General features: G+C 33.5%; 1 protein-coding gene across 3 annotated transcripts; it reads right to left on the reverse strand.

Annotated features, from left to right (window-relative positions):
• LOC143049894 (uncharacterized) lies at positions 1 to 24,349 on the reverse strand. 3 transcript variants are annotated; one of them, XR_012970347.1, is made up of 6 exons: positions 24,124 to 24,340; positions 13,458 to 13,613; positions 7,876 to 8,011; positions 3,321 to 3,527; positions 1,387 to 1,662; positions 1 to 918 (listed from the first exon to the last, which is right to left on the reverse strand). XR_012970347.1 is itself a non-coding variant. In XM_076223660.1 (5 exons), exons 1-5 carry the CDS (start codon positions 24,300 to 24,302, stop codon positions 1,471 to 1,473), a joined length of 870 nt encoding a protein of 289 aa, XP_076079775.1. In that variant the 5' UTR covers positions 24,303 to 24,340; the 3' UTR covers positions 926 to 1,470. The 3 variants fall into 3 exon arrangements, 2 of the variants coding, with proteins under 2 accessions (XP_076079775.1, XP_076079776.1); XM_076223660.1 differs by lacking the exon at positions 1 to 918 and having other exon boundaries at positions 926 to 1,662; XM_076223661.1 differs by lacking the exons at positions 1 to 918; positions 1,387 to 1,662; positions 3,321 to 3,527; positions 7,876 to 8,011 and adding an exon at positions 12,696 to 12,880 and having other exon boundaries at positions 24,124 to 24,349.
• Between the last annotated feature and the right edge of the window lie 468 nt (positions 24,350 to 24,817).

The raw sequence follows: 24,817 nt of genomic DNA on the forward strand, positions 1-24,817 counted from the left end.
TTTACTGTAAATATACTTTTATATGTCAGGGCTGGGCTGATAGATGTTACATGATGGTAATTTTTATACAAGAACGGTAAAAGTGACGCCACAAAAATTGAAACATGATCTGTGTTTTGTGGTAATTGGCATTGTGCATATAAGAGGGGCGAAAGATACCAGAGGGACATTCAAACTCCTAGATCAAAAATAAACTGACAACGCCATGGCTACAAAAGAGAAAGACAAACAGACAAACAATAGTACACAAAACACAACATAAGATTCATAACATTTGGTTGAGGCAAACTAAAGTAAGAGAAGGGATACCAAAAAGTCAACAATTTTTCCATTTGTAGAAGGGCATAACTTTAGAACAGTAAAAGTGACGCCACCAAAATTCAAACTTGATCTGTGTTTTGTGGTAATAAGCATTGTGTATAAATTTCATAACATTTGGTTGAGGCAAACTAAAGTTAGAGAAGGGAAACCAATTTTGGGACGGACGTACAGACGGACAAGGGTAAATCGCAATAGCCCCTCCGCTATGGTGGGGGCATAAAAATTGATCTGCACTGATTTTTCAAACTTGTTCTAGACATTGCTGACCTTCGATATAAATTCTATAAATATCTTGCAAGAATAGTACACAGGAGAGCACTTACAAGACTGGATGGATGCAGGGTATTTCTATGTCCCTTGCAATGTGTCAAACAGGGGATGATAAGTAATGGATAATAGATGAATTTCACCATTCTTGCATTTTCTAGTACATTTCCTATGTCACAATAATGTTAATATATATACATATCTATATATCTAGCTCTGATGCTGTATAAATAAACTTTTTGTTGCTTTGTTCTTGAATTACAAAATGTTGTGGCAACAATTTCACTAAGATTTTGTACTAAAAAATAAATGTATTTTAAGAGATTCCACCTCTAGGTGTAATACCACCATTGATTTTCCCCTATTAGTCTTTGTTAAATTTGCACTTTTCAAAAAATTGTGCAGAATTTATCTTTGTTTCAAATAAAGAAATACTTGGCATGAGTAAAGTTTTATCCTGTCCAGTTCTATAGAAAAAGTTTCACATAACATTTCATTGCATATAAGAAAATAACAATCATTGGAAGTTAACCAATCAAATTTCTCCCCTTATTCTATCTGTGTACAAGGTTTAGTAACCATGTAACCTCAAGATTACAAAATTTTCTATAGAAATCACAAATAAAAAATAATGGTGTTTTGAAATACCCAAGACATATGTTTATGACACAGAAATAGTTTTACTGCAATAAAATGTAGAATTAATTACCTACAACGGTCAAATTCAAGGGAATATTTTTTAAGACCTACTTTCGTATGCAACCGGATGTGACGTACCATGATTTGGTGGTATTACACCTCTATATTCATTACTATGAATCAACTTTGGTATTCACTTTAGCTTTGATAGGGTGAGCAGATTCTAGTAACACAAAAGGCAGATTATACTTTTGATATTCCTAATCTTTGTCGGTTTCCTAAACGTAGAAAAGCTTTTATCAGCTGGCTCCTCTCCCTTGCCTTTAATATATCATAAGGTCCAATGAAATGCAGAGTAGCTTTGTCTTCTGGACCTAATTTATCTTTGATATGATTACAATACCTGGGTGATGTAGACAGGCATGTTATCAGTATCTGAAAAGAAAAATCAGTTATACTTAATTAGTATACCACTAGAAAGTTACTTGTTACCTGCCCAAGAGATGGTATAAAAGACACTTTAAAGTTCTGATATTTGTGAATATAGCACACTGGAAAAAAAGTAGAAGTACCCAGTGATCTTGCTCCACAAAATGATACCCCTCCCCCTTGCAAAGTCCATGATTTGCTAAGGGGAAACCCTAAAAATAATTTTAATAAAAAAATTAAAGAACCTCACATACCCCACACCCCCACATTGTCACTTAACAAACAAAATCTCACCAGATTCCTAAGTTCAAAGACTCATAACTCTACAAAAGTCAACTGATAAAAATTTTCTTGTGGATATGCACAATTAACATATAATGTCCTCATAAACTACAAAGTTTCAACTGTTGCAGTAGTATAATTGGGCCAAAAAAGTTCTAAGGGGCATAACTCCTAGAAAAAAAATTGAATCGTAATTTCCTGCAATAAGCTCATCTACATATTAGTATGTCCTTATTATCTACAAAGTGTCATGAAATTTTGTTGTGTGGTTTCAGAGAAGTTGCGATGACAAACTGTTGCAGTAGTATATTTTGGCCAAAATTCTAAGTTAAAGGGGCATAACTCCTACAATAAAAATTGAATCATAATTTCCTGCCGATATGCACATCTACATAGTAAGTCCTTATTATCTACAAAGTTTCATGAAATTCTGTTGTGTGGTTTCAGAGAAGTTGGGATGACAAACTGTTGCAGTAGTATATTTTGGCCAAAATTCTAAGTTAAAGGGGCATAACTCCTACAAAAAAAAATTCGTAATTTCCTGTCGATATGCACATCTACATAGTAAGTCCTTATTATCTACAAAGTTTCATGAAATTCTGTTGTGTGGTTTCAGAGAAGTTGGGATGACAAACTGTTGCAGTAGTATATTTTGGCCAAAATTTTAAGTTAAAGGGGCATAACTTCTACAAAAAAAAAATCGTAATTTCCTGTCGATATGCACATCTACATAGTAAGTCCTTATTATCTACAAAGTTTCATGAAATTCTGTTGTGTGGTTTCAGAGAAGTTGGGATGACAAACTGTTGCAGTAGTATATTTTGGCCAAAATTCTAAGTAAAAGGGGCATAGCTGCTACAAAAAAAAAAAATCGTAATTTCCTGTCGATATGCACATGTACATAGTAAGTCCTTATTATCTACAAAGTTTCATGAAATTCTGTTGTGTGGTTTCAGAGAAGTTGGGATGACAAACTGTTGCAGTAGTATATTTTGGCCAAAATTCTAAGTTAAAGGGGCATAACTCCTACAAAAAAAAAATCGTAATTTGCTGTCGATATGCACATCTACATAGTAAGTCCTTATTTGTTGTGTGGGGTATAATAAACTGCTGACACAGAGAAATGTCTTGCTGTCAGCAGAAAATTCTGAAATAGACAATTTGAGGGACAGCAGCATTGACAATTAATACGAAGTCGCTAGACCATGACATCGGGGCAGGGCATCCAAATAACTAAACTGATTTGTACTGATAGTAATGCAATTTTATAGAAAATATCATTTATCTATCAAAAGGGATCATTAATTTTACTGGACTGAAAGTATTGATCATTTAAGAGTTGATCGAAACATTTTAATCAATAAGCTATATATTAACATTACCTTTGTCTCATGGAGCAAAAGGCCAAGACATTGTTTTTTGAAGCAAGAATTGCCTAGTCCAATGATCAGCTGTCCAACATGTTGGCTAAATCCTCTTATCTTTGATGGATCCATAGTTTGAAGTGTCTCCTTATCAATAGCCTCTGGTTTTTGTCTAGTATCATGAATCTTTTGATCAACTAATGAATCATTGGTTGAAACTTTAACCTAAGAACAAGGAAAACCATATAGGACCCACTAATTCATAATTAATAACTACTGTACATTCAGAAATTATTGCAAGGTTTCTTTATACAAATAATTTGACTGGTTTAATATCGCAATAATAACTAGAGGCTCTTAAGAGCCGGTGTTGCTCACCTTGGTCTATGTGTTGCAGTGCATATTAAACATAGGACACTCTACATTTTTTAAGACAAGAATAGAATTCATGACAAAACTCTCTGTTTTTGTGTCAGTGACTTGTTTGTAGAACTTACTTTACTAAACATTCTTGCTTACAGTTATCTCTATCTATAATGAGCTTGGCCCAGTAGTTTCAGAGCAGAAAATTTTTGTAGAAGATTAACTCCTGAAGTGGTCAATTGACAATTTTGATCATGGTGACTTATTTGTAGAGCTTACTTTGCTGTTTACAGTTTATCTCTTTCTATTATAATATTCAAGGTTATAACCAATAAACTGCTTCGCTGAGCGCAGCTGGATACGCCCCCAGAGGTCCAACCCTGAACAGTTGGGGCAAAAATGGACACAATATTCAAGCTTGATACAGGTCTGAATTTGGATTGTAATTAAATATTTGACATATTATAGGTTTCTGAATAAATGTAGCCAAAGAACTTGGAATTGGTTATATGAATAAAACCCCAAAACTCGGAAACGGTAATTCTGAAATTTATAAAAAATGAAAGGGAGCTCACGTCAATAGATATAAACAATTCACCAAAGTTTCATGCATATTGGTTAAAGTTTTTTTGAGTTAATGTCCGACATGTTGACGAAGGACGGACGGACAGACGGTCAACGGTATACCATAATACGACCCGTAAACGGGCATATAAAAACTGCAAAATTTCCTTAAAATTAACAATTCAGGGGCAGCAACCCAACAACAGGTTGTCTGATGCATTTGAAAATTTCAGGGCAGAAAGATTTGTACCTGATGAACAATTTTACTCCTTCTCAGATTTGCTCTAAATGCTTTAGTTTCAGATATATAAGCCAAAAACTGCATTTTACCACCAGGTTCTATTTTTAGCCATGGCAGCCATCTTGGTCAATGGGTGTAGTCATCAGATACATTTTTTAAAGAAGATACCCTAAGCATAATTTAGGCCAAGTTTGGTTTAATTTGGCACAGTAGTTTCAGAGGAGATTTTTGTAAAAGACTACAATAAAATGCTCCGCTGGGCGCAGCTTGATACGACCGCAGAGGTCGAACCCTGAACAGTTGGGGCAAGTATGGACACAACATTCAAGCTTGATACAGCACTGAATTTGGATTGTGATTAAATATTTGACATAGCATAGGTTTCTGACACAGAATGTGCTCTAAGAACTAAAAAAATTTTTAATTTACCTATTCAAACCATATCATTATCATTTGCTTTTATATATAAATCAGAAATAACCAATTTAAAATGGAAAATTTTAAAGTAAAAAAAAGTAAAAAAAAATCCCCCCCCCTTATTTTGTGAACCCCCTTATGATTCATCACCCCCAAACTCAATCCCAGCCTTCCCTTTGTGGTATGGTACCTTGCAGTACAATTTCATAGAGATCTATACACCTGAACACAAGTTATTGTCTGGAAACTAGAAAAATGCTTGTTTTTTTGGCCCCTTTTTGGCCCCATATTCCTAAACATTTAAAGCAATTACCCCCAAACTCAAACCCAGCTTTCCCTTTGTGATATGGAACCTTGTAGTACAATTTCATAAAGATCCATACACTTACACACAAGTTATTGTCCTGACTCTAGAAAAATTCTTGTTTTTTTACCCTTTTTGGCCCCTAATTTCTAAAATTTTGAAGCAATTACCCCCAAAATCAATCCCAGCCTTCCCTTTGTGGTATGGTACCTTGCAGTATTATTTCAGAGAGATCCATAACTTGAACACAAGTTATTGTCTGGAAACTAGGAAAATGCTTATTTTTGGCCCCCTTTTCTTAAACATTTGGGCAATTACCCCCAAACTCAATTCCAGCTTTCCCTTTGTGATATGGAACCTTGTAGTACAATTTCAGAAAGATCCATAGACTTACACACAAGTTATTGTCATGAAACTAGAAAAATGCTTGTTTTTTGCCCCTTTTTTGGCCCCTAATTCCTAAAATTTTGAGGCAATTACCCCCAAAATCAATCCAAACATTCCCTTTGTGATATGGAACCTTCCAGTACAATTTCAGAGAGATACATACACTTGCACAAGTTATTGTCTGGAAACTAGAAAAATGCTTATTTTTGGCCCATTTTTGGCCCCTTATTCCTAAACGTTTTGGGAAATTACCCCCAAACTCAATTCCAGCTTTCCCTTTGTAATATGGACCCTTGCAGTACAATTTCAGAAAGATCCATACACTTACACACAAGTTATTGTCATGAAACTAGAAAAATGCTTGTTTTTTGCCCCTTTTTTAGCCCCTAATTCCTAAAATTTTAAGGCAATTACCCCCAAAATCAATCCAAACATTCCCTTTGTGATATGGAACCTTTTGGTACAATTTCAAGAGAGATCCATACACTAACACACAAGTTATGTCAGGGAGTTACAAAAATGCTTATTTTTGGCCCCTAATTCCTTAACTGTTGGTACCATAATCCCCAAAATCAATCCCAACCTTCCTTTTGTGGTATTGAACCTTATGGTAAAATTTCATAGAGATCCATTCTCTTAAACTAAAGTTAGAGTGCGAAAACCAATCGGTCTTCGGACGACGACGACGTCATACCAATATATATATATATATATACGACCACAAATTTTTTTTGCGGTCGTATAAAAATTTACGAAAAATTGTGAAAAAATGACTTTAAAGGGCAATAACTCTTTTTGGGGTGAATTTTTGTCATGTTTGACTTATTTGTAGAGCTTACTTTCATGACTTTGCTGAACAATTTTTCTGTTTACAGTTTATCTCTATCTATCAGTCAGGGGCGTTACTTAAACAAGTTATTTTTTTTAATTACCTAATATATAAGTAATTTTTTATTTTAAAAATAATAAAATTACTTAATAGAGTTATTTTAATTTTCAATAGAAACATAGACTAAATGTAGTTTTCATGATTTTTAAAACACCATTTTATATGATAAAATAAAGAATTTATCAGATTTGAGAGGAGTATAGAGATAAAGGGTTACTTTGAAAATAATGACAAAAATATTATTTGAATAAGTTATTTTTAACATTTTTGAAAAAAAATAGCAATTACACTTACCTATTAAAGGCACATAATTGAATTAGGTTACAAATTATAAATAACTTCAGGTCTTAATTAATTCACAAGTATCAATCTATTTATATCAGTCTACCTTCAAGATTTTAGAGGAAAATGATAATTTAATAGTCCCAAGAGACCAATCTTTGACCCAGAAGCGTCGTTATGAAAGATAAGTGCGTTGGAAAGTTAATTAGTGTTTCTGAAGAATTAGTTTTTATATATCAAGGGAAAAATAACCAGATAACTGTGAAAATTATTTAAAGCTAGTAAAATCTGTATTCTTAAACACCTATAAAAATAATATTTAGAAAAATAACTTATATATTAAGTTATATTTAAATTAGCCTCGTTTTCAACATTACTTGTATAGGTAATTTTAATTGTTACTTGTTTAAGTAATGGCCCTGACTGATCTATTATAATATTCAAGATAATAACCAAAAACTGCAAAATTTCCTTAAAATTACAAATTCAGAGGCAGCAACCCAACAACGGATTGTCTGATGCATCTGAAAATTTCAGGGCAGATAGATCTTGGCCTGATGAACATATTCACCCCCATGTCAGATTTGCTCTAAATGCTTTAGTTTCAGAGATATAAGCCAAAAACTGCATTTTACACCCATGTTCTATTTTTAGCCATGGTGGCCATCTTGGTTGATGGGCGGGGTCATCGGATAGTTTTTTTATAACTAGATACCCTAAGGATGATTTAGGCAAAGTTTGCTTTAATTTGGACCAGTAGTTTCAGAGGAGATGATTTTTGTAAAAGTTAAGGGACGACGACGACGATGGACGCCAAGTGATGAGAAAAGCTCACTTGGCCCTTTGGGCCAGTTGAGTAAAAATTGCATTCTGATATCTGATACATAGTTTATATTTTCATGGTACATGTTCATGGATTTTAGTTTTTTGAAAAAAATCAGTGGAGAAATTTTAAGCCATCTGATATAAACCTTCGATATAAATTCTTTAAATATTTGGCAAGAATAGTACACAGGAGAGCACTTACAAGACTAGACTTAAGAAATCTGCATACATTGGAAATGAAAATTAATTGTTGACACACAAGCCTGAAATTTTTTTACTTTATTTATATATGAAGAAGTACCTCTGCAACTGTCATTATCTGTATCTGTATTACATCCGTTACATCAGGCATTTCATTTGATGAAATTATGAAAGTTAAGTCTGGAACTGCCACAACACGTACATCCTTGATCATGGTTTCCTCGACCAATCCTATACTACAAAAAGAACCATTTTCAAAATTAACCTTTCATCATTTTCATATACAGGGTACCAGGATTTGATAATTTAGGTCGAGTCAATCGATTGCGATCTTGTTTTAATCAGTTATTTAAGGTGGTTACAATATTTCATGGATTTTAAATATGTCAAGGGCTAAATATTTTTGTGAGGTTTTTTGTTCATGCTTTTCTTGTCACTGATTTTGATCTTCCTTAATGTTTATAGGACAAGGTACAATTTGGGGTAAAATTTTCCTTAACATAAACTGTAATCCAATGAAATATTTGGCTTCTATTCTTGTATGAAATATTTGCCTTTCATTGGTTACACAACCATAAATAGAGGCTCTAAAGAGCCTGTGTCCCTCACCATGGTCTATGTGCATATTAAACAAAGGACACAGATGGATTCATGACAAAATTGTGTTTTGGTGATGGTGATGTGTTTGTAGATCTTACTTTACTGAACATTCTTGCTGCTTACAATTATCTCTATCTATAATGAACTTGGCCCAGTAGTTACAGTGGAAAATATTTTGTAAAAAATTACAAAAATTTACAAAATTTATGAAAATTGTAAAAAAATGACTATAAAGGGCAATAACTCCTTTAGGGGTCAATTGACAATTTTGGTCATGTTGACTTATTTGTAGATCTTACTTTGCAGTACATTATTACTGTTTACAGTTTATCTCTATCTATAATAATATTCACGATAATAACCAAAAGCTGCAAAATTTTCTTAAAATTACCAATTCAGGGGCAGCAACCCAACAACGTGTTGCCTGATTGGTCTGAAAATTTCAGGGCAGATAGATCCTGACCTAATGAACAATTTTATCCTGCAAGATTTGCTCTAAATGCTTTGGTTTCAGAGATATGAGCCAAAAACTGCATTTTACCCTATGTACTATTTTTTAGCCATGTCAGCCATCTTGGTTCGCGGGCGGGGTCATCAAACACATTTTTGAAACGAGTTACCCTTATGATGATTGTGGACAAGTTTGGTTAAATTTGTCTAAGTAGTTTCAGAGGAGAAGATTTTTGTAAAAGATTACAAAAATTTACGAAAAATGGTTAAAAATTGACTATAAAGGGCAATAACTCCTTAAGGGGTCAACTGACCATTTTGGTAAAGTTGACTTATTTGTAGATCTGTCTTTGTTGAACATTATTGCTGTTTACAGTTTATCTCTATCTATAATAATATTCATGATAGAAGTTTCCATGTCAAAATTAGACCTTCTTATTCAGTGACTCATACTATAGTAAGTCATTTTTGTGTTTGAAACAATTGACAAAGGTATCAACTAACTGGATCTGGATGGTAAGTATTACTTTTGATTTCACAGCACTCACTTCATACTAACAACATTTCACTTGAGCAATCTGCTAAAACATTTTACCAGTTGATCAGTTAGTTGGAGAAGAAATCTAACTGCAATTTGGTAAACTGTTTTGGCCATTGCTATTGTGATACCCCAAAGGTCACTGGATAAGCACAGTAATAAGTTTTTTACATCTTGTGTTGAAAACCTGAGGACTGACAGATGTATGAGCAAAACTCATGATTATGCAAAATTAAATCAATTTGTACAAAAGAAATTTACTAAGTCAGAACAAGTAAAATTTTCAATTCCACCAGTCACAATAAATGGTCTATTTAATGAGATGATCAAACTTGACATTAATAAATCCACCGGATCTGATAACATAGGACCAAAAATTTTTAAATTGAGTGCTCCTTTCATAACGTCATCTTTAACTTACATTTTTAACAGAATAATAGATACAAGTACATTACCCAGTGTTCTAAAGAATGCAAGAGTAACCCCTGTTTTTAAAGCTGGTGAAAAATTCATGGCAACAAATTATAGACCAATTTCTGTACTTCCCGTTTTATCAAAACTTTTAGAAAAGCATGTTTCAAAACATTTGTATGACTACCTAAAAAGATTAGATCTTTTACACCCAGCACAGTCTGGGTTTCGACAAGAACACTCTTGCCAAACTGCCCTTATCAATATCATAGATAAATGGATACAGGATATGAATGATGGTAATATCAACTTAGCAGTCCTGTTGGATTTTAAGAAAGCTTTTGATGTAGTAGATCATGATATTCTCTGTAAAAAACTTGAAATTTATGGATTTGATAATACTGCTGTTTCTTTTTTTAAATCATATTTGAATGAAAGAACTCAACAAGTACAAATTGGTAATGCTCATTCTGAAAAACTTTATATCAAGTATGGTGTCCCCCAAGGCTCCATATTAGGCCCCCTTCTGTTTATATTATACATAAACGACCTTCCTATTTATATGCAAAATTGTTGCACTGATTTATATGCCGATGATTCAACTTTACATCTTTCTGGTAATTGTTATCAAACTCTACAGTCAAAGGTACAAGAAGATTTACATGGTGTAGAGGAATGGTGCAATGATAACAATATGTTCATCAATAAAAATAAAACAAAATATATGATTATTGGAACGAAGCAAAGAGCAATGCCACATTACAATGAGAGTTGTTTAACTATTAACAATCAAGTGATACAATCTTCCACATGTGAAAGTCTTTTAGGCATTAAAATTGACCCTTCCCTCACATGGACAAACCAAATTGATGTGATCTGCTCAAAAATATCATCTAGACTATATCTACTATTAAAGATTAAAAAATTTCTAAATCTAGACTGCAGAAAATTATTCTATAATGGTTATATCTTGCCACTAATTGATTATTGTTGTATAGTGTGGAGTAGTTGTAGCAGTGAGGGTTTAAAAAGGATATTAAAATTACAAAAGAGGGCTGCTAGATTAATACTAGAAACAGACCCATTCGCTCCTTCTGCACCCTTATTCAAACATTTAAACTGGATGACAGTTGAACAGAGAATAAAATGTCATAAGTTAGTGATGACATTTAAGTGCATTAAAAATGATGCCCCATCATATCTTACTAACAAGTTTCATTATGTTTCAGACAGAAATCCATACCCCTTGAGAAATGCTGTTCAAGGAAACCTCATACTCCCTAAACCAAAAACAGAATTGTTCAAAAAATCTTTTATGTATTCTGGACCATTCTTGTGGAATAATTTGCCAATACCGTTAAGAAATATTACAAATGTTAATTCTTTCAAATACAAAATAACAGATCATTTATTGAAATCAACCTAGCTATATCAATAATATTAAAAACTGATCATGTCATCATGTTTATTTTTTTCATCACATTTTATCAAGTTGTATTAAACATTATTATCATACTTGACTTTTTATACTAATGTATGCAATGTATATGTTTGCATTTTGTTTGATTTCTCATGATGAGGGCCTCAGGGAAGATTAGTTATATAGCTAACTGTGTAACCCTCTTAAAATAAAGTATTGTTGTTGTTGTTGTTGTTGTTGTCCACTTAAAAAACACACCAAAATGTGTCTATATGAAGTGAAAACATCCATTGTTTATGAATGCTTATCGTGTCAATATTTTTAAATCACTTAAACCTGTCGAGCATTATTAAATATTGATTCGTATTCACATATATGTTGTTTACAAATCCAATCAATATTAATAAAGGAACAGTAGTTTTGTTTTGTTGTTGTTAAAATGGGACAGTAACTATATAATCATGATAATAGCCCAGATACCATTTATGTAGGAAGCAGGCCATGCGATACCCTCCTATATTATTAAGATATTTAACGTTTGGCATCACTGGGGTATATTTGTGCAAAAAAAGTTCACTTATAATTAATAAACGATAAATTTAACTGTACAAAACTAATCAATTACAATTTTTATGTTCATTCTAAGTATGCATGACATATTTGCCACTAAGCAACCAAGAGTTAAATTATGCGTTGCAAATTAACAAACCGCGTTGCACAAACTTATGCTAATCAAAGCATTGTCAATGTTGTGATCCAGCCATATTCATAGCTAGTCTGATATTCTTCTAACCATACTTTTTTTTTCTCTTTTCATTTCCAATCTTACTATAAAATTTCTGTGTAATTGTCCAAATGTAGGGAATTTCACAATATTGATGCAAATATTGATATATTTATATATTGATATGTCAATTTTAGACTCTGTCAGATTTTTTTTTAATAAATGGTGGTACAACAGGTCATGAGATATTAACTGTGGTGAATTAAGACTGGGGTTGTTTCCAATTAATACTTACACCTTTGAGTGTAATTATTTGAAAATCATGACATTTGATAATCATACTGACTCTTACTTGCCAATTGAAAGAATTGGAGTTATACCATTTCAAAAAAGTGTGGGAATCAACTTAGATCTATTAATACACATGTTGACCCAAATTTCGTTGAATAACAACTTACACAAGCATAAGATACTTATATAAAACAAAATTCTTATCAACTGATTCAATTGATGTAAAAATACTTTTTCAAAATAATTCATAAATAGTAAATCATTATAAATTTTGATTTACAAAGGAACTATATGCAAGTGTATATCTAAAATAAAAGGGTTGTTCGTCCAATCTTTTCTAAATTCAAGGGCAAATAAAATGTCAAAAGTTGGCAGTTGATGATTAACATGATTAAAATGGTGTAGAAAGATTCCACAAATCATAAAAACACATTATAAGTTTCATGATATGTCTTCAACTTAGCATGGCTGAATCAATAAAACCACTGCAAGCAAAACGCATTTTTATTGTGCCATTCTTATTCTTATCTGGTGTCTATTTGAAAGCAGAAGTCATTGATATCATCTTTCACTGTGGATAGACAGGATAATGTTCCATGTCTTGGGCATTGGTCTTTACCAAACAGAATACCTTTATTTCCTCCAGATGTCGTTTGATCTGTTTTAGAATCCTGCAACCAAAACCAGACGTCTTTAATCATGTTTTCAAAAATTATTAAATTGCCATAAAAGTTATTGCCTTTACTGAGGACATATTATTGCTAAAAGTTTTGAGATGTTCTGGTGTTTTAAAGCGGACACGCTTTGCAAATAATAATAATTGAACACGTTTGGATCATTTAGGATTTTGAGGACATGTTTGGGCATTGTTGGGGAGATTGACACTTTTGGAAGTGTTACATATACATTGTATCATGTCTGTCTGAATTTCAAAATTTTAAAGAAATAACATTTTCATTCCACTAATTAAGCTTGCTCATGTTGTTTCATTTCTTGTTGTAGCAAGATGTTCGTAAGGAATCTTAGCTGCTATTCTCAATTTAAAAAAAACAATATCTTACTGGTTTTACATGTATGTACATGTATTGTAACACAATAGTCCAGCAATGTGAAAAAAACCCTGAAAAGTCAGTCCTCATTCTGCAGTATGTTAAGGTTAAGCACAAAGTGGTTAAAGAAACAGTCTTGTCAATAGTCATGATAGTAATGGTCAAAATTTATTTTCACCATATTTTTTAAAGAATTTACCTTCCCTTTAGGTTACACATTCTGCAAAACTTCTCCAGCATTGTTGTGAACCTCATTTCTTCCACTGTTCTAGAAGTCAACAACAAATCACGAAGTATTTCTTTTAGGTCATTTTGAAAGTCATGTCTTCCAGCTTCAATATGATGTATCATAACTCTGAAAAAAAATCCTAATTATTTATATAAGAACTGGACACTGATTAGAGGTGCATAGAATCTGCTGTCGATTTGGAAACTTGTTCTATAATCTATTATTAAGTCAGACTTGGTGTCTATTTGAGTCGTACCTGTACATATATATATGCAAAATCAAATAAATGGGGAATATGTCTATGGGACACAGATGATGCCCCCGCTAGCATATCATATAAAGTTATAAAGGGCAGGGTTTCCCCGAGTCAATTATTTTTTTCGCCAACTTACATAAATATATTTTTCGTTTAAAATGTTCCTTCTTTCTAACCCCCCCCCCCCCCCCCCATTTACTTTTTAAAAGATACTATAAAAATAGCAATATAGACATCATAATTTTGACTTCAAAAGTTTATCGGATATACATTTCCCTTCCAGTTGAAGGATAAAGACTAAAGGCAGAGACTTTTCTTACTTTTCAACAGGTTTGGAACAACCCTCCAAATGTGGGATATCCCTTAAATAAGGGACTGTCCCTCAGACAAGGGATCATTTTGCTGTTGTAGAAAAGTAAAAAGAAAAATTTAGCTTTTTTTTAACTTAAACGGGGAAAAATTCATTATATTTGGAACAACTTTTCTTAAAGAGGGGTCCACTTATTTTTTAAAATAAAGAAGATACATGTACATGATGTATAAGTCCAGGAATATTACAAAATTCTTGGACATGTTTTGACCATATAATACCAGATAGTTGTATAGTTCTTTGGGAAAAGTTTCTTCAAATGATATGAATATGTGCCCTTTTGTACTAAAAAGTGGTTTTTACAACAAAACATTTTTTTTTTATCACTTGAAATTGATCCCTGATTTAAGGGATAGTCATTACATTGAAGGGTTACTTATTTGAGGAGTTGTTCCCAACCTGTTGAATATATTTCTTCATAACGACAGTTTTCTTTTCCGGACCATCGTAAATGAAAAAGTTGAGACGTAAAAATATGCTTGAAACACGTGCGTCGCCAAAACGAAAAATAAATAAAATGGATGAAATCAAATCATTATATATATTTCTTTCGCCAAATTCTTTCGCAAATGATGAATTTTAATCGCCACAATTTTTATTTTTTTGCAAAATGCGAAAATGGTGAACGCCAGCGGTAACCTTGAAAGGGACATAACTGAAGAACAGTAAAAGTGACGCTACTCAAATTTGTACTTGATCTGAGTTTTGTGGTTATATGTATTGTGTATAAGTTTTATAACATTTCGTTGAGGCAAGCTGAAGGTAGAGAACGGAAACAAAAAATTCAGCAATTATTCCATTTGTAAAGGGGCATAACTTTAGAACAGTAAAAGTGACACCACCAAAATTCAAACTTGATCTGTATTTTGTGGTATTAAGCATTGTGTATAAGTTTCATAACATTTGGTTGAGGCTAACTTTAGTTAGGGAATGGAAATGAAAACTAGTATTTTTTCCATTTGTAAAGGGGCATAACTCTAGAACAGTAAAAGTGACACTACCGAAACTCAAACTTGATCTGTGTTTTGTGGTAATAAGCATTGTGAATAAGTTTCATAACATTTGGTTGAGGCAACCTAAACTAGATTTGATTTGATTTTTGGTGTTTTAACGCCACTTTTAAGCACCGCTTTTGGGCCAATTTTTATTGGTGGAGGGAGCCGGAGTGCCAGGAGAAAACCACCGACCTGTGATAGGAAAACTGACAATCCTAGTCAATTTAGATTGGAGTCCAGTGCACCCGCACAAGCGGGGTTCGAACTCACAACCTCAGTGTTGACTGGCTAGTGATTACAGTAGTAACTACTTAGACCACTCGGCCACTGAGGCCCCTCCTAAACTAGAGAGCGGGAATGAAAAATTCAGCAATTTTTCCATTTGTAAAGGGGCATAACTCTAGAACGGTTTAAGTGACGCCACTGAAATTTAAACTTGATCTGTGTTTTGTGGTAATAAGCCTTTTGTAGAAGTTTTATAACATTTGGTTGAGGCAAACTAAAGTTAGAGGACGGAAACCAACTTTGGGAAGTAAGCCAAAATATTTATCAAATGGAATTTATTTTAAGATGTTGCATTAGAATGGAGATATCTGTATTGTATTTCGTTGCTAGGTAAACTCAATTTGTGACAGTCAAATCTACGTTTCACGAAGGCCAAGCTTAAAATACAATACAGATATCTCCCAATTACAGATATTTGAATTTTAATGAGGGCCGGTAAATAATGAAAACTTATAAATGTAAATAAAATGCTCCGCTGGGTGCAGCTTGAAACGACCACAGAGGTCGAACCCTGAACAGTTGGGGCAAGTATGGACACAACATTCATTATAAGCTTGATACAGCACTGAATTTGGATTGTGATTAAATATTTGACACAGCATAGGTTTCTGACACAGAATGAATGTGGTCTAAGAACTTAAAAATATTTTTAATTTGCCTATTCAAACCATATCATTATTATTTGCTTTTATATATAAATCAGAAATAACCAATTTAAAATGGAAAATTTTAAAGAAAAAAAATGGAAAAAAAGGAAAAAAAAATCCCTCCCCCAAATTTTTTGAACCCCCTTATGATTCATCACCCCCAAACTCAATCTCAGCCTTCCCTTTGTGGTATGGTACCTTGCAGTACAATTTCAGAGAGATCCATATATACACTTGAACACAAGTTATTGTCTTGAAAGTAGAAAAATGCTTGTTTTTAGGCCCCTTTTTGGCCCAAAATTCCTAAACGTTCAGGGCAATTACCCCCAAACTCAAACCAAGCTTTCCCTTTGTGATATGGAACCTTGTAGTACAATTTCATAAAGATCCATACACTTACGCACAAGTAATTGTCCTAAAACTAGAAAAATGCTTGTTTTTTGCCCCTTTTTGGCCCCTAATTCCTAATATGTTTAGGCAATTACCCCATAATCAATCCCAGCCTTCCCTTTGTGGTATGGTACATTGCAGTACAATTTCAGAGAGATCCATACACTTGAACACAAGTTATTGTCTGGAAACTAGAAAAATTCTTATTTTTGGCCCCTTATTCCTAAACGTTGTGGGCAATTACCCCCAAACTCATTTTCAGCTCTCCCTTTGTGATATGGAACCTTGTAGTGTTGTGATATGGAACCTTGTAGTGTTGTGATATGGAACCTTGTAGTACAATTTCAGAAAGATACATACACTTACACACAAGTTATTGTCATGAAACTAGAAAAATGCTTGTTTTTGCCCCTTTTTTGGCCCCTAATTCCTAAAATTTTGAGGCAATTACCCCCATAATCAATCCCAGCATTCCCTTTGTGATATGGAACCTTGTGGTACAATGTCAGAGAGATCCATACACTAACACACAAGTTATGTCTGGAAGTTTTTTTTTGTCCCCTTTTTGACCCCTAATTCCTTAACTGTTGGTACCATTATCCCCAAAATCAATCCCAACCTTTCTGTTGTGGTATTGAACCTTATGGTAAAATTTCATAGAGATCTATTCACTTAAATTAAAGTTAGAGTGCGAAAACCAATGTGTCTTCTGACGACGACGACAACGACGACGACGCCAACTTCATACCAATATACGACCACAAAAATTTGTTTGCGGTCGTATAAAAATGGAAAAAAAATGGTAACATTTGTCATTTCCATGTGTAAGGGTAATAACTCCCATAAGAAGTTGTCTGACAGTTTTACAGCTGTGAGGTTTAATTATGCATACAAATTTTCCAAAATGCTAAAATTATCACTGATACCTTTATCTTACATTCATTTAGAGTATTTTCCTGAAGAAATAACTGTGAAGAACTTCTTAAAAGCAATCGTGCTTTGAAAACGTACACAGATTTAACATATCCGTCTCTGGTCCATGTTTTACCATTGTCAAGTCAACATCCAGTATTAGAAAAATGTGATTTTTAAAATATAAAGCAAAGTTGTTGAGAACATAATGTCTGTCACCATGCTGGTGACGATTTGTCTCGGTGCTGAAGTGTCTAGAATGCTGCAAACTTGACACATTCAGTCAGGGGTACTACTTGTACAAGTTATTATTATCCACCCCTAGTTGATCCGGCCCTATAATAAAATAATAATGAATAATTAACTTCGGCGGATTTGGTGACATATCTGAATCAGTATAAATGGAATTTGTAAAAAGTATCGATGAATAGTGACAGCAGGTAAGTGAAGGATGCCTAATATTACCTTTAGCATGTTTAGAGAAACATTCAGATGAATTACTTTAAATCGATACAAAAATGAGTAATCAGTGTGATTTGTACAATTTGTTAAGCAGCATCGATATCAGTATATGAATATGAAGTTATTTTCCATGATAACTCAGAATACAATTGGGAAAAGTTTATATTCAATTCCGACACATAGAAGAGATAAATAGATATTTACAATCCACTGGAACACATAATAATGTAATTACCATAATGATCATTAGTCTATACATTTGTAATTGGTTTGTTTATTCAACAATTGTCTGATGATCGTGAACCAAAGTAAGGCTGGTCGTAATCACTTAATTCAATTAAAATCATAGCTATTAAAATTTACTAAGAGCTAATTTCCTAATTCTTGTAGAGTAAAACTTTGGTGGCTTGCTTGCTTTGTTTGTATAACAATGTATAAACTTTTAACTCAAGCTTTGACATCTTCAAACAATATATATAGGCATAGTTAAACCTGTATATATTATATTTACATTTAATTGGACGTTATCCCAATAAAATTGTACAATATACAAACAAAGCAAGTAAGTAAGCTAACCTGAAAGTCTTGCTCTACATGCATTAGGAAATTAGCTCTAAATAAACAATTCACAGGGCCGTAACTAGGCCTTGGGAACAGACGAGGCAGGGGTTTAACGGGAGCCGCCGATTGAGGCCCCCTGGCCGAAAATTGTAACATTAATTTATGGTTCGAAATATATCTTGTTACCTCCGTTGTTTGTATCATATTTATCGTTTTGTTTCATATTTACCATATAAAGAACTGTAATAGTCTATCAGAGCCGGTTGACAGATATTTGCCTCGAATTTTGTACCATCAATTATATAAAATTTACAGTAGGTTATATGTCTGATAGTAGAAAATGCGGGACAAGTGTGTGTGGTCAACGTTTTATTAAAAATAACACACATTTTCAATAACACTTTAATAAAGCGCAAAGAGTGGAACCTAGTCACTGTCTGTGAATGCTAGTTTGACCTTTCTTGTGCCACTATTATCCCATCGTCTGACTACTTTCTTTGAATTGAATAATTAATTTTTTTTGCTAATTCTATAAACATGATAAATGCATGTGCGTATTGCTGTGTGTTTGTTTTTCTTACAATGTACATTGGCTAGAGGTATAGGGGAGGGTTGAGATATCAAAAAACATGTTTAATTTTTAGTTCATTTATATATTTCAGAGTTTTATAGTATGACGTCCATTATCACTGAACTACATGTAGTACACATTATTGTTTAGGGGCCAGCTGAAGCACGCCTCCGGATTCGGGATTTTCTCGCTGTACTGAAGACCCATTGGTGGCCTTCGGCTGTTTTCTGCTCTTCGGTCGGGTTGTTGTCTCTTTGACACATTCCACATTTCCATTCTCAATTTTATTACACCCGAATCAATAATGATACAAATTAAATACTCTCTAGTCACCTTTACCATGGTTAATTGTGTGACCGTCTTTATTTCACAAGCCCAAAGTATTCCCACAATACTCCATGGAAATTCAAAGTATCAAGCAATCAAATTGTCATTCTGCCAAGGTCTTGTCCTGTCCGTTTAACATTTGAATGGAATAATCACATACATTTTGTAACTTGCTCTCTATATATAGCTAAAAGAAAGCCTACTTCATGTACTTGCCGTTAAACCAAACAAATCCTCCATCCATCCAAAATAAATGTTTTGTTTTCGAATAGCAGCCAGGTTTGCAGCAAAACATTTGAAAATGCCTCAAATCTTCATTTTATTTGAAAGAGAACTACATACAAATTGTGGGGTGTTTAGGTATTCATGTGTGATCTGTGAATGCTTCTTTAATAATATTAACTGAGCAAGGTGAAGAATTCAAACTATTTTAATTTTGATTTACTTTGCGAACTGACAACATGACTGATAATGTTGGAAATATCCATTATCAATAATTCATTTTCACGGGAAATAAATAATTACAGAACCAAATGCCGGTTTACTGGCGATGGTAATCAGATACAGAGATATTGATACCTTACGTTGAAATAAAAGTACAGAAGCTGCACGTCAACATAAATTACTATTCGAAGTATGCATTACTTAATTCTTGATGTTAAAATGCAAGGATGTGTTCTACCCTCTGCATGCATGCCTAACTTTCTCCATTTTCTTTTTTTCCCTTATTATTTTTTTTTGCCAGCAATTGCCTCGTCTGCCTCATTGTAGTTACGGCCCTGATTCAAGGTCTTTATAGTTGGATCTTTTATTAGAAGTTCTAATAACGTTTGTCAGGACCTCAGCAGGAATATCAACTCTTCCTGCTGCTTTTCAAAGATAAGCATGAAATACATGTACAGCTTTTAAGACTTCTTCTTATATATATCTATAATAATATTCAAGATAATAACAAACTAGAGGCTCTAAAGAGCCTGTGTCGCTCACCTTCGTCTATGTGAATATTCAACAGAGGACACAGATGAATTCATGACAAAATTGAGTTTTGGTGATGGTGATGTTTTGTAGATCTTACTTTACTGAACAATCTTGCTGCGTACAATTATCCCTATTAATTAGGTTTGGCCCAGTAGTTTCAGTGGAAAATGTAAGTAAAAACTTACAAATTTTATGAAAATTGTTAAAATTTACCATAAAGGGCAATAACTCCTTAGGGGGTCAATTGACCATTTTGGTCATGTTGACTTATTTTTAGGTCTTACTTTGTTGAAAATTATTGCTGTTTACAGTTTATCTCTATCTATAATAATATTCAAGATAATAACAAAAAAGCCAAAATTTCCTTAAAATTACCAATTCAGGGGCAACCTACTAACCAGTTGTCCAATTCATCTGAAAATTTAAGAGCAGATAGTTCTTGACCTGATAAACAATATCAACCCCTATCAGAATTGCTCTAAATGCTTTGGTTTTTGAGTTATGAGCCAAAAACTGCATTTTACCCCTATGTTCTATTTTTAGCCATGGCGGCCATTTTGGTTGATTGGTCGGGTCACCGGACACAATTTTTAATCTAAATACCCCAATGATGATTGTGGCTAAGTTTCATTTAATTTGGCCCAGCAGTTTCAGAGGAGAAGATTTTTGTAAAAGATTACATAGATTTACGAAAAATGGTTAAAAATTGACTTTAAAGGGCAATAACTTCTAAAGGGATCAACTGACCATTTTGGTCCAGTTGACTTATTTGTAAATCTTACTTTGCTGAACATTTTTGCAGTTTACAGTTTATCTCTATCTATAATAATATTCAAGATAATAACCAAAAACAGCAAAATTTCCTTAAAATTATCAATTCAGTGGCAGCAACCCAACAACCAGTTGTCCAATTCATCTGAAAATTTCAGGGCAGGTAGATCTTAACCTGATAAACAAATTTACCCCATGTCAGATTTGCTCTAAATGCTTCGGTTTTTGATTTATCAGCCAAAAACTGCATTTTACCCCTATGTTCTATTTTTAGCCATGGCGGCCATTTTGGTTAATTGGTCGGGTCACCGGACACAAATTTTAAACTAGATACCCCAATGATGATTGTGGCCAAGTTTGATTTTATTTGGCCCAGTAGTTTCAGAGGAGAAGATTTTTGTAAAAGTTAACGACGGACGACGACGACGACGGACGACAGACGACGGACGCAGGACACCAAGTGATGGGAAAAACTCACTTGGCCCTTTGGGCCAGGTGAGCTAAAAACTGCAAAATTTTGTTAAAACTACCAATTTGGTGGCAGAAACCCAACAATGGGTTGCTCGATTCGTCTGATAATTTCATGGCTGATAGATCTTGACAAATTGAACAATTTAACCCCATGTCAGATTTGCTCTAAAAGCTTTAGTTTTTAAGATATAAGCTAAAAACTGCATTTGACCCCTATGTTCTATTTGTAGCCATGGTGGCCATGTTTGACGATGGATCAAAACTTCGGAGTTTCAGAGAAGAAGATTTTTGAAATAGTTTATGACAACAGACGACGAAGGACGCCAAGTGATGGCATAAGCTCACATGGGGCCCTTTGGGCTCCGGTGAGCTAAAAAGGGAGACAATGCCATTTAATATAAGGCAAAATAATAAAAACTAGAGGCTCTAAAGAGCCTGTGTCGCTCACCTTGGCCTATGTGAATATTACACAATGGACACAGATGGATTCATGACAAAATTGTGTTTTGGTGATGGTGATGTGTTTGTAGATCTTACTTTACTAAACATTCTTGCTGCTTACAATTATCTCGATCTATAACAGTACTTTCTGTGGAAAATGTTATTGAAAATCTTCAAATTTTTAGAAAATTGTTAAAAATTGACTATGAAGGGCAATAACTCCTTAGGTGGTCAATTGACTATTTTGGTCATAGTGACTTATTTTTAGTTCTTACTTTGCTGTACATTATTGCTGTTTACAGTTTATCTCTATCTATAATAATATTCAAGATAACAAAAAAAACAGCAAAATTTCCTCAAAATTACTAATTCAGTAGCAGCAACCTAACAACCGATTATCCGATTCATCTGAAAATTCCAGGGCAGATAAATCGTGACCTGATCAACAATTTTACTTCCTGTCAGATTTGTTCTAAATGCTTTGGTTTTTGAGTTATAAGCCAAAAACTGCATTTTACCCCTATGTTCTATTTTTAGCCATGGCGGCCATCTTGGTTGGTTGGCCGGGTCACCGGACACATTTTTTAAACTAGATACCCCAATGATGATTATGACCAAGTTTGGATTAATTTGTCCCAGTAGTTTCAGAGGAGAAGATTTTTGTAAAAGATAACTAAGACTTACGAAAAATGGTTAAAAATTGACTAAAAAGGGCAATAACTCCTAAAGGGGTCAACTGACCATTTCGGTCACGTTGACTTTTTTGTAAATCTTACTTAGCTGAACATTATTGTAGTTTACAGTTTATCTCTATCTATAATAATATTCAAGATAATAACCAAAAACAGCAAAATTTCCTTAAAATTACCCAATTCAGGGGCAGCAACCCAACAACGGGTTGTCCTATTCATCTGAAAATTTCAGGCCAAATAGATCTTGACCTGATAAACAATTTTACCACGTGTCAGATTTGCTCTAAATGCTTTGGTTTTTGAGTTATAAGCCAAAAACTGCATTTTACCCCTATGTTCTATTTTTAGCCATGGCGGCCATCTTGGTTAGTTGGCCGGGTCACCGGACACATTTTTTGAACTAGATACCCCAATGATGATAGTGGCCAAGTTTAGTTTAATTTGGCCCAGTAGTTTCAGAGGAGAAGATTTTTGTAAAAGTTAACGAAGACGACGGACGACGACGACGGACGACGGACACCGGACGCAAAGTGATGGGAAAAGCTCACTTGGCCCTTCGGGCCAGGTGTGCTAAAAATCTTAAAGACTCATTATCTTTAATAAATATGTACAATGATGTATGGAAAAGTTTGACACAAGCTTTCTGTTTTTTTGGTGTTTTTTTTTCGATTTTAAAGACTGAAAATAAAATATATTGACTCTGAAATTAAAATTTTGGGTTATATATTAAAACCACTATATACTCATGATACTGCACAGACTTTAAACCCATTGACAAGGATGATGGTGTCTAAGTAACTGCAATTCAGAATACCGAACATGTTGAATGAGGGCATTTTTTTAAAGAAAATACTTTTAACCATGCTATTGACATTCTTATCTTTATCTATAATCATATTTTTTACTTTTCTTTATTTTCTGTTTTTTTTATATTTTTGGTTTATTTTTCTATTTCAACAATTTCTTTATCATATTGGCTTGAATTTTTTTATTTTGTTCATCTAAAGTTCCTTTCTTAGTGGTCCATTTATAAACATGATAAAACATCATTTCCTTAAGTTCTACATGTTCTAGTTCGTTAATATATGATCATGATGATAAACCTGTCATCCATACATGTTTACTACGCATGGACGGACTTACCGGACAACAACACTTCTGTGAAAACAGAGGTGACCCATTTGTCTGATTGATTTTCAAATCTTTTCAGATATATGATTGCGGAAATAAGATAGTAAAAAATGTACGTAACATTGAGTTTTCAGTGAATAGATTCAAATCAAATTTGATGCAATTTTTATATAATAAAGAAGAAATATACACGATCAAAGCCTTAGATGGGCGGAGTTACCAGACTGCATCGTATCTTCATTTTTATTCCCTATAAATATTTTTTTATATTGGGGCGGATCGACTAAGGGCCCGATTGACATGAAGCTACAAGAACTTGAAAAGTACCTGACTGACATTGCAGTAGTGAATGAAAAGATGGTAATTTTAATTTTACCTGGAACTACTACCCACAGTTTTCATCAACTCTTCATCATCATGGTGTTCATCTGAATCAGCATCAACTTTGGGAAGAAAGTTTTTAACAAGATATTCTCTAACTTTAACATGATTTTCCTGTTCAAGTTCTTTGACACTTGTGTCAAATGTCAAGTTAGCATTCAAATAATCCATCATCTTGATTAAATCTGCATCGAGGGGTGGCAAATCTGCATTTATATTTGAAAACATGTCGAAAAATTCATCAATGCTCTTCGTGGATGGGTCGATCCAGTTCCAATTATAGTCGCCGTCAGCTGAAATTCGTAGCGGTTATCGGTAAAAATAATATAAACTATCAATCGCGTTCACTCGAGATATAGTTTTTCACATTCCATTCATAAATCGCAAAAAGAAAAACCACTACTGACCTACCTTTTAAGTGATCGCACTGTAATAATCCTGACCTTCACTTTTCATAGACGATTTTTAATGGTGGAATCAGCCATTGTTTTTACCGGAAGTGTTTCCGTGGAGTTCAATTTCATAAAATTTGCATAAAGCGCGGGAAACCTTATCACATCAATGAAAGGAACATTTCAGGAAACTGCGTACAGTGACGAATGTCATATGTAAACAAATGATCCTCATAGAAACGAAGATGGCGGAATTACAATGGAAAATATTCTGGAAAATGTGAAGGTCAGGATTAT

The sequence above is a fragment of the Mytilus galloprovincialis genome, chromosome 10 (assembly GCF_965363235.1).
Source record: "Mytilus galloprovincialis chromosome 10, xbMytGall1.hap1.1, whole genome shotgun sequence".
Classification (NCBI taxonomy): domain Eukaryota; kingdom Metazoa; phylum Mollusca; class Bivalvia; order Mytilida; family Mytilidae; genus Mytilus; species Mytilus galloprovincialis.